This window comes from Pezoporus occidentalis, unplaced genomic scaffold (genome assembly GCF_034315485.1).
Source record: "Pezoporus occidentalis ecotype Australia unplaced genomic scaffold, CSIRO_AGI_Poc_V1 ctg79, whole genome shotgun sequence".
NCBI classification, from domain to species: Eukaryota; Metazoa; Chordata; class Aves; order Psittaciformes; family Psittacidae; genus Pezoporus; species Pezoporus occidentalis.
In genome coordinates, this window is record NW_026916147.1 from 279,027 (window position 1) to 289,268 (window position 10,242).

General features: G+C 42.0%; 2 protein-coding genes across 2 annotated transcripts; one reads left to right on the forward strand and one right to left on the reverse strand.

The window, feature by feature from the left end:
* The first annotated feature begins 69 nt into the window (after positions 1-69).
* MRPS18C (mitochondrial ribosomal protein S18C) lies at positions 70-2,874 on the forward strand. Its single transcript, XM_062602804.1, has 6 exons — positions 70-179; positions 290-351; positions 1,744-1,827; positions 2,230-2,287; positions 2,614-2,673; positions 2,755-2,874. The coding sequence occupies exons 1-6, from the start codon at positions 131-133 to the stop codon at positions 2,829-2,831; spliced, it is 390 nt and encodes a 129-aa protein (XP_062458788.1). The 5' UTR covers positions 70-130; the 3' UTR covers positions 2,832-2,874.
* A 131-nt stretch (positions 2,875-3,005) lies between these two features.
* ABRAXAS1 (abraxas 1, BRCA1 A complex subunit) lies at positions 3,006-9,379 on the reverse strand. Its single transcript, XM_062602775.1, has 9 exons — positions 9,230-9,379; positions 8,467-8,557; positions 7,613-7,649; positions 6,709-6,775; positions 5,851-6,044; positions 5,111-5,230; positions 4,707-4,791; positions 4,145-4,253; positions 3,006-3,995 (listed from the first exon to the last, which is right to left on the reverse strand). Exons 1-9 carry the CDS (start codon positions 9,314-9,316, stop codon positions 3,574-3,576), a joined length of 1,212 nt encoding a protein of 403 aa, XP_062458759.1. The 5' UTR covers positions 9,317-9,379; the 3' UTR covers positions 3,006-3,573.
* Positions 9,380-10,242: the final 863 nt, after the last annotated feature.

A 10,242-nucleotide genomic window follows, 5' to 3' on the forward strand; every position in this document is an offset into this window, starting at 1 on the left:
AACGACCAATTGGCTGCCTCCAGCTGGGCGGGCCGCGGTCCCATTGGCCAGCTAATCGCATCTGTGAGGGCGGTCGGGCAGGCGAATGACCTATAGTCGGAGATGACGCTTGTGGGCTGCAGGGGGCAACATGGCGGCGCGGGCTTTGGGGGCTCGGCCCTGGCGGACACTGAGGCCTGGTGTGTTCCTTTGCTTTATTCCTTTAGAGCGAGGTGGCTGTGGGGAGGAAAGTTGCGAGCTGGTCTCTCCTGCTGTGCTGCCGCTAACTGTGACTCTTTATCCCTTACAGCGGCGTTGTGGGTGCGGCCGCATCGCCTCCAGCATGAGCAGCTGCCCAAGCAGTCCGACCAGGTGAGGTAGCCCCGCGAACTCCGCGTCCTCTGCCTGCGCCCAGGCCGCTGCCGCCCTCGGCAGGAGGGGCTCAGGTCGGGCAGCGGAGGTGTCCGAAAGTGCCTTGGTTTTCGCGTAACTTGGGCTCCTGAAAAGCCCCCCTGAACTCAAGTAACTAGGGCTTCTAAAAGAAAACCAACTCTGAATTCAGTTACTTGGGGTGTTACAGAGGAGGGACCCCGTGCTGAGGGAAGACACCAGGTATTCCAGGTGAAGGTGCCGTTGAGCTATAGCCCAGGATCTTAACTGTGGTCATGTAAATCAGCTGTCCGAGTAACACAAATGTGGAGCAAAATGTTTGGCAGAACTGATTTCTTGCATGTAGCTGAGAAATAAGGGCATGTAGTGATAGGACAAGGGGGAATGGCTTTAAGCTGACAGAAGAGATTTAAATTACATACTAGGAAAAAAATTCTTTATTATGAGTGTGGTGAGGCACTGGCAAAGGTTGCCCAGAGAAGCTGTGGCTGCTTCATCCCTGGCAGTGTTCAAGGCCAGATTGGATGGGGCTTTGAGCAGCCTCGGCAAGTGGAAGGTTTAGAACTGGATGGTCTTTAAGGTCCCTTCCAACACAAACCATTCCATGAACAGACTAAAGCGAATTCATTGCATGTAGTTATGTCATAAAAAAGTGTTGTCCTGTACAAGGAAAAACTTTTAAAGATACTGTTTCTCTGCCCAATTCTATCTATGCCTGTATTTTTTTTTTCTTTCTCCTATCGTGTTCTGAAGCTTGATGAGCTATTCAGGGCTTAGTAAATATTTGAGAATCTCTCTGTTAAAGTGTGTGGACAGGAGGTCCCTCAGGCCATTTACTTTGAATTTATATTCAGAAAAGTCTCTTCAGACTTACCAGGCAGAATTGCCTTACTACCAGCTTCCCTGGATATTGCTTTCTAAAGTAAAGGGTGTAAGCACTATCTATTAATTAGAATAGAATAGTTAGTTAAGGTTGGAAAGGACCTTAAGATCATCTAGTTCCAACCCCCTGCCATGGGCAGGGACACCTCACACTAAACCATCTCACCCAAGGCTCTGTCCAACCTGGCCGTGAACACCGCCAGGGATGGAACATTCACAATTGCCCAAGGCAACCCATTCCAGTGCCTCACCACCTTAATTAATTGGCTTGTTACATTATTACTAATATATAAAAGGCTGTGTAGGTGTGTAAAGCCTTTTAGATTGCTAGATGACTGTGTTAAGAGAAATAGAGATAAGTTATTGAAAAACTTCATTGATGCACTAAATACCTCTTGCTTTCAAGGCATGTTTTGCCCAAAGAATAAAAATATAAAATATTTCTTAGTTTCTTGTGAAGCTTACAGGTGTTAACAGATCTCTTAATTTCAGCCCATACAAATGGAGAATCCCTATAAAGAGCCTCCAAAAAGATGTGTCTTATGTGGGATAAATGTGGACTACAAGAATGTGCAGGTGAGTTAAAAAATTCCTGTTCTTAAATGATGGAAACTGGTTTACTAATTTTAAGTGTGTATAGGAAGTCTACCATGATAAAAAAGTAAGAATTTATTCATATGTGTAGGGGTTTAAAACTTAAGAGCAAGAATGTGTGCAGATAATGGTCAAATAATGTAGTTGTGCTAAACTGTTCAATCTACTAGACTTGTGTGCTGGTGTTAAAAATTTATTTTATCAAATAGTTCTTGGTTCTAATACCACTTAAATGCTGTGGCATAGAAAATACTGTAGCTCTAAATTATACTTTTTCTTGTCTCTAGTTTAAGAACATTAAAGAAAGAAAACCAGAATGCAAGTAATAAACTAAAGCTGTCTTAAAGTTCTTAAACTGATTTTGGATTTCTTCATTTTAAGTAGCTTCTTTCCCAGTTTGTTTCTCCGCATACTGGACGCATTTATGGCAGGCATATAACAGGTATGTGAAATATTAAATCACTAAATACTAATGTTAATGGGGTTTGTGAGTCAGAGTAACTGTATACTGGTTATCTTTCCAGAAGTAACTACTACCAACTCCATACATTCTGTAAGAGTACTCCTCTGACTTAGTGGCCTGCTTCAAGGAATTAAAATAGTCCTTAATTATATGCATTTCGTATTTAATAGTATAAGCTCACATGCATTTGTCTAGGAAGACCTAGGCAAAGCTAGAGGGAATTGCCAGTAATATCCCTTTCACCCTTTAAACTAATGGTTTGGTAGTTCTTGATTTAAGAGGCTGACAGTGATTCATCTCTTTAGGCTTGTGCAACAAGAAGCAGAAAGAAATTACGAAAGCCATTAAAAGAGCTCAAGTAATTGGTAAGTATGACTATGCTTTTGAATTTTCTCAGTCAGGCTTACTTTTCTATTAAGAAAAACCTCCATCTTATCTTTTTACAGGATTTATGCCAGTTATGTTTAAGAACCCAGCATTTCTCACAGACCCCAAGATATGTAATATTAAGTATCCAGAGTAATACACTGTAAAGAAATAAACAATAAAACTACTTTCCATGATCATATGCTTGTTTACTGGAAATGCAGTTGGCTAGTACCAATGCATTGCTGACTGAAGGGTGGATGTCAGTTTTTTTTATGTTTTGTTTTTTTTTGTTTGTTTGGTTTTTTTCTTTTGTTTTTTTTTGCTTGCTTTTTTATGAAGTGCCACATCTCTAGAATATATTGTCAGAAGTACAGAAGATGAAAGCAACAACAAAAATTGGCAGCTGCATGGACCGCTTCCTCCACTTAAAGTCTTGCCAAAGTTGAGGTGGCTGTTCTTTCCCTTGTAGGATTGGAAAGGGGAGGAATAAACAAGTACTAGATACCTAAAGAGAGATTAAAGTAGTTAAATTGTGACAGTTTATGCAAACAGAATTCTGGTAAGCATGTTACCACTTCTCCAGCAGCAGCTTCAAGTTGTATTACTCTGAGGCAGTATGTGATATGGTTATATGACTAATAACATACTGCTACTATAGTCTTTAAACCCTGAGAGAATACAGATCTAGCCCTGTAAGGCAAAATGAGGGAATGTCATCTGGACTTGTCTCTGTGCCAAACAGGATTCATCCATTGGAGTTAAAAAAAAAAACAACTGTTTTGCAAAAATGCACTATGATACTTTCATCCCTGCAGTACTATAAATCGATATGTCACTTGAGTATGCTGGCAGTAGCTCTTGGTGGGAGGTCTGGATCTGGACAAATCTTTAATGGATCAGAAAGTAGGAGATTGTGGGTATTCATTTGTGTCTGTCTTGTCAAATGAATCCTCATCTGTTCCAGTACTACTCAGTGTAAGCTTCCTTTCCTGGTCACTGTCCTCTTGGTCTTGAAGTAATTTTTGGTGAAGCTGCAGTGATCTGGATTTCTTGAATGACTTTGATCCTGTTGTGGTCCATCTGACTTTACGCTTGGTTAAGTGTCTTGTTTCAGCTTCAGTGACGTCCTTTTCCTCTACCATGAGAGTTAGTTTGTCCTTGACATTAATGTTATGGTCAATGTTACAGCAGTTCTTTGGTATATGTTGGCCTTTCAAGGAAACAATACATGCCTGAAGTCCAGAATTGGGGAAAAAAGTTTGCAGTGCCTGACAAAGGAGAACATTCTCCTTTGGCTCTCCTGCGCAGTCTGTGACTTCTGGAAAAAAAAAAAGTACTAGAGTTGCAGTCCCTCTTGTACATTACTACCACTACTGTTTTGGCTGCCTCAAGATTGGAATTGGCTTCTGCCAATTGAATCCATTTTGGAAGTCTTACTGAGACTGGTGTTACATTTATTTAACTTACCTGAACAAGTCTGTTGCTTTTTCCTCTTGATTTCTTCTTTTAATTGGGTCACCTCTGCTAAGAGTTTCTCTACAGATCGTTCACTGACTTCTACTGTAGAGCATATTTTCTGCAAGGAAAAGAGCATTCAGTGGGATTAACAGTATCCACAGGTGAATTTAACCTTGTTGCAATACTCTTAAAGGTACTTGCAAGTTGGACACAAAGTAGCGAAAAGCTTAAGTAATGAGGCAGATTCTAGAGGTAACTTAAACCTTGTGTTGTATGAGGTGCAAGATACCTTATTTGTTCCATCTAAGCAAAGGAGATGTAACAAACTACAGGTAATTAGTCCTTCAAAATAATCCTACTGTGAGAATTTAGTGGGCTTGAGGATTTGTCAGTGTACTTTTTCATCAAGTGCAAACTGAACTCTTCAGCTCTGAGAACTTGATAGCAAATGCACCTCCCTGATCTTTCAAAGACAGCTTTAGTTCTTTAGTGAAAGATGGCGTACCCTTTGCTTGACTTATTTTTGTAGTACTGCTGACAGTAATGGTATTGGCAGATGTGCCTGACTTACCTTCAGTTCCTCCTGCAAGGTGGCATACATCTCGTTTATCTTGTGAACCTCTTGTAAGGACCCATCTTCATGAAAGAATTCTGACCTGCAGACCAAGATGATAATTGTGTAATTGCAAGTTAATGACCTCAGTGCTTGCTTAGTAGGAGATACAATATATAAAGAAGCTTTCTGAGCTTCAACAATAGGTGCCGATGTTGAGACAGACAGCTCTCATGACAAAGTATGGGACTGAACCAAGTACCTTAGAAAGGAAGATAGTTGCAGGAAACAGGTCAAAAAAAGTGAGCAGGGAATGGCTGTAGCATTTGCAAAAGCGCTTAAAAAAAAAAAATACTTTCATAGGAAGATGACTGTACTTAACTGAAATCTACAGCTATCAATGAATAAGGTATATATGGTACCTGTGTTGTCTCACTGCTCTCACAAACCCTGACGATACACAGGAGCCAGATACTGTTCTGTAACCTTGCTGTTCTGCCATACCCAAGTTGGTAACCACCAAAGGAACTTTCTGGAAAAGACTTAAAAAGCGGAAGTACAAAAATATGATTTATTAAACATCCAGAGGCCTCTCTTGACCATTAAGCATCCCAGATAGTTTTACAGTGTAGTCAGTTCTTGCTAAATGCATTAGATAACACATAAATGACTGCTAAAGGCAAACTGCAAGAGCAACAAGATCTGATCAATGCCTCTAGTTTTTTTCCCATTTCTGTATGAGTCACAGAAACATGATAGTTGTTTGTTACACCCAGCCTAGGGGCAGCAGGTTTCTGAAGAAAACTGCAAGTTACCACCAGTTTAAATATTTCAGTGATATGTGAAGATGAACACCATGGATAGTTGAAGTCCAATACATTAAATTGATCAAAAACATAAATTGATCATTTATGTGCATAAAGTGTCTGCCTATTGACACTAGCACTACAAATAGGTATAAAGCAAAATCTCTGAACAGAGCTCCAGTGTAAGATTTCAGCTGGGCTCTAGCAATATAAGGAATAAGGTTATTTAATGTATAAGTTTCAGGGGTAAAATAAAGTGTTACCAGTAACTCAGCTGCAATGAAGAAAACAAACTGTGTTAAGTTATAGCACATCTGTGCTACTGCTTCATTAGAACCGGAGAACAAACAAGTTACCCTTCTTGTGGCCGATGTAAGGCATGTTCCAGTCTGTAAGTAGAACAACTTTCTGTCATAACACTAGAAGTTAATAACAGGAATACAAGGCCCTGGTTTGATAGGTGTGACTGTAAATTCTTATGAAGAAGTCTTTCCCGGAATGTCATGGCCTGGTCTGTGTTACGTCTGAATTTGTACCATCCTATTACATTCTGCAGGAAGAAGAAAATTTATTGCTGTTGATTAATGCTGCTTCTGTGTGTCAGGAAGCAAGTTAGATCATTCAGTACAAAATCACAGATCTGAACTGTTCCATGCCGTGTACATATTCAAACATCTAGTTACCTTGAAAACCTTAAAACATCTAAGCTGAACTCTAGGATGACAACTTCCCTCTTTCCTTCAAAACCATGTGTTGAACTGGCCTGTTTTCTGAGCTTGTGCTCAAGCTGAAACTGCAAATTTTGTTCTGTTATTTTGCTGTGTGTCTCTTTCCAGCTTGTACTTTCACCTTGAGAAACTTTATTCTGTGGAGAAAACTTACTCTATTTTGATCAAATACCACTTTAATGGGCTGACTTCAACTGAGCTTAATCTAGAAGTCAGTAGAACACCTTTGGGATATTTGAACTGTTTACTTGAAAACAAATAAGAACAAAGTTGTGACATATGCAGGCAAACCATAGTCAAAAATAATCTCATCTGTTTGTTTTAGGGTTAAAAATGATGCAGCTACCTTGACCAGCAGTGTGAGTGACTAGATACAAAATTTTTTAAAAGGGGGGGAGGGGGAAAGCTTGATTCCAGAGGTGTCCAGAATCGCCCTCAAAATCTGAGTGAGCTCCATGGTATGGTTTAAGCTTGAAAATAAAATACCTTCTTACAGCCTGATAATATTTTCTTCAGTGCAAGTTCGTCCAGTTCTCCTGCAGAATTATAAAAGCTAGAAGAAAATTAGAACAATTAGAGGAAAAAAGAATGCAACTGTAGAAATAATTATTCCCTAGCAGTCTGGCAGTCCTCTCAATAGCTTTTTTTACCCTGTTAGGCATAACGATATGCTGACACAGCTTCTCTTATAAGACAGTACAGTTAATTTCATTACTCAAATAGCTATGTAGGTGGTCTTGTACAGCCCAGATGCTGTCCTAGCATCAGTGCTACTGGGACACGTTAAAGGTAGCATCTGTGTTCTCTCAAACCAAAATAGTAAGATGCCTTCAATTTGATATGAAATGTCTAATAACATCTGGGTTTATTAATTTTCAGAAAGATTTGAGGATGAGACTGTTGTGATTTTGCTCTCACAGGGGTGTAAACTTGACCTGCTGTATCTAAGTAACTAGTGCTTGAAACTGCTCCTGCCATGGCTCTAACAAGCATTTTGTTTTCTGACCCACTTAAAAGCCTCTGGCTGATGCTTTTTCTTTTTTTTTTTTTTTTTTTTATGGTGACACAGTGGGATGTATGGTTTTTGAAAAGCAATGCATTTTATTTATTTTTTTTTTAGTATGTTGACATTATTGTGTAGTTTAGATGATATCATAACTCACCAGAAGGTAGGGAATGGCATATCTCTTTCTGTATGCAGAGGCAAACACCAAAAAAAGGGCATGATAAACCAGAATAGGAATAACATAAGGCATTTCGAGAGGTTGATATGGCTACTGTAGTTACAGCCAGGTGATTTTCTCAGTAATGTAATGTAAGTTTAAATCTTGAAGAGTTCAAGTTAGAGTTAATTTAAAAATTTTCATATTTGCTCATTTAAGTGTCTCACCTGAACAACTGGTAGCATGGAATATGCTTCTGTATGTCTGGAAAGAGAAGGTAATATTACTTTGGGTTCATCAGTTCAAGATGTGTATTCTTCTGTATACTATGATCAGAATTGCACTGGTAGAAGACAAAGAATTCTATATAATTTCTTAAAATAAAATACTTTGGCATCTGATTAAATAAGGTTAAGAAAGGAAATATTTTAAAATATTCTAATTTTTCAAATGTAAAAGGAACCGTTTATGAACTATTTTTAATACATTTTAAGTGAAAAATCAAGCTGGGCAGTTCATTTTTCCCTTTGTTCTGGCCAGTACAGGAATAGTATGTAATACAAAATATTTCACTTCAGTTCACTTCACTGCAGCAAGGCATGGATGCTCTTAGTGAGATGAGGCTGGAGAACAGAAACCTGTAGTGTAAATGGTGAGAACTGGAAGACTGACTACCAGAAGGAAAAACACTAAGTGATCTAATGGCATGATAAATCTTTTCCTTTACCTAAATTCACCACTTCCATTTTCACCTTTAACCTGATAAGATACTTGGCAAAGGAGCTGTTAAAGAAACTAAGAGCTAGTATTTTTGTTCAGTTATATTTTCTACAGTAAAATTGGTTTGGTGCTTTTTTTGTGGGTGGGTTTTGTTATTTTTTTATTGTGTAATTAAAATGTTACAAAATAATCCCTTTGGTGTTTGTTTTTTTGGGTTTGGTGGGGTTTTTTTTCATTGACATGGATCCCTGGCTCTAGCAGTTTTGATCACTTTCTAAGATGTTGACTGCCCTAATTGAAAACTAAGCAGTCGTATATTGTGTAAAACCAAGCATGGTATTAAAAATGCAGACAGACTGACCGATTGTATACACAACTTCAACATCATCCATTTGTGAGTCAGTAATGCTGTTCTTGGCTTCACCTTTCACATCTCCAAGGAGAAAACCTTCCTTTATAGGGGAAGAGAGAAAGAAGTTCACATTAACAGCACCACTGAACGCGACTTTGTCTAATGTTAACAGCGTATGTGCTGTCTTTCCTTCAGGAAAGGAAAAAAAGCTGTCAAGATCAACTGTTTTTCCTAGATTCTCTCGCATTTTTCTGTATCTGCTCATGTTTAAGGAAGAAAAAGGCTGGAATGTGCACTCAGCTGTTTCCCATTCCTCTTGTTTTCACTCGCAAGTGAACAGTTTGGGGCTGTACAGGCGATGCCCAGCTCCGAGGCTTAGGCCAGGCAGCCTCACCAGCATTCCGGTCAGCCCTTGGCAGGCACGGCGCTGCTGCCACCACAGCAGCGTTCGGCGGCCTGCACCGCCTCGTTTGGAAACAACCACGCTTTCCCGCCATGCAGCACGGAATGCAACCTCCACGGCAGCCGGGGGCACCGGGGAAGGAGAACGCTGCAACACCGCGTCCCAGCACAGCAAGCCGTGAGGCCCTCCCAGCACCAGGGTCCAAGCAGGCAGCAGCGCGCCCGCCCAACGGGGACGGGAGAACCCGACGGCGGGCCCGGCCATGGCGGCGGCGGCGCCCCTCCTTCTGCTCCCCCCCGCCCGCGATGTCAGCCTCGCCCCGCCCTGTCCCCTCCCGCCTCTCGTGACAGAGGTGGCCGTGGCACTCACCGTGTCCGAGTCGGTGCTGAGGTGTTGGAAGGCGAGGGCGCCGAAGACGAAGCCCGACAACAAGGCAGACGTGCTCTCGCCCTCCATGCCCCCGACAATGGCGGGCCGAGCCGCCGCGGCGGGAGCCCCCAGCGGCCGCCGCCGGCAGGGCAGGGCCGGAACGGGCACATCCCGCTCGTGAGAGCGCCGGAGGTGTGCGGGGCCCGGGCAGCAGCCTGGCCCGGGCCTATCCAGAGGGGCGCGGGCTGTACTCAGCCCTCGTCTCCGCCGTGCCCGCTTCAGCGCTCCTTAGCTGTCCCGTTCTCTTTCCGCCACCTGCCCGGCGAGGCTCAGTGCAAACCTGCCGTTTCAGTTTGCCTTGAGTGGCGTAATTCTTAAGCCTACATTTCTGTTTTGTTTTTACCGTGTAAACAATGCTCAGATTTAGGAAGGCAGCTCAGTCGCCCTGCAGTGTCATGTGTGGCTTCTGGGGGTAAGGACTGCAGATGCAGCAGCAAGGGGTTCCTGGGGGCAAGGTGAGGTGACCTGGCCTCAGTAGTGCCTGGCTGGTCACATGCCTGCAAGCCTCAGGACGTATGTCTCTGTCCACAAGTCAGGATCTGAGCTTATTGGAAACACCTCACTGGTCTGTACTAAGAGGTTTAGTGAAGCATCAAACCAGCATTGAAACAGAACTGCCTGATCCACATTGCCTGTCTGGGAGTGTGGGTGGAGAAAGCTGGGTTCATGTCTTTGGAGTGGGAAGATTGTGTCATGCCAGCCTGCAATATGAAAAGGCAGGGCACCGGCTACTGGCACTCCTATCTGTAACAAGGTTGTACCTTTTGAAACAGGACAATGAAGCTGTATGTCTGGAGGTGCATTGTATTGTTTAGGGTCATGGTGAGAGTCTTCTGAGTTAGTAACCTAATAAATTGTGATAAGGAAGTAATAAAGGGAGAGATAAAAGTGGCGGTGTGCTTTGAAACGTGATCAGAGATCTAGTCTAAACTCCCTTTCACTTCAGAAGAGCA

Bases quoted from the DNA above. Each gene is read 5' to 3' on its own strand.
- MRPS18C (XM_062602804.1), top strand. From the start codon at position 131: ATGGCGGCGCGGGCTTTGGGGGCTCGGCCCTGGCGGACACTGAGGCCT. The intron at 352-1,743 runs GTGAGGTAGCCC...TCTTAATTTCAG, and splicing joins TGCCCAAGCAGTCCGACCAG to CCCATACAAATGGAGAATCC. The intron at 2,288-2,613 runs GTATGTGAAATA...TCATCTCTTTAG, and splicing joins TTATGGCAGGCATATAACAG to GCTTGTGCAACAAGAAGCAG.
- ABRAXAS1 (XM_062602775.1), bottom strand. From the start codon at position 9,316: ATGGAGGGCGAGAGCACGTCTGCCTTGTTGTCGGGCTTCGTCTTCGGC. The intron at 8,558-9,229 runs GTGAGTGCCACG...TCCCCTATAAAG, and splicing joins TCAGCACCGACTCGGACACG to GAAGGTTTTCTCCTTGGAGA. The intron at 6,045-6,708 runs GTATTTTATTTT...TTCTTCCTGCAG, and splicing joins TATTATCAGGCTGTAAGAAG to AATGTAATAGGATGGTACAA.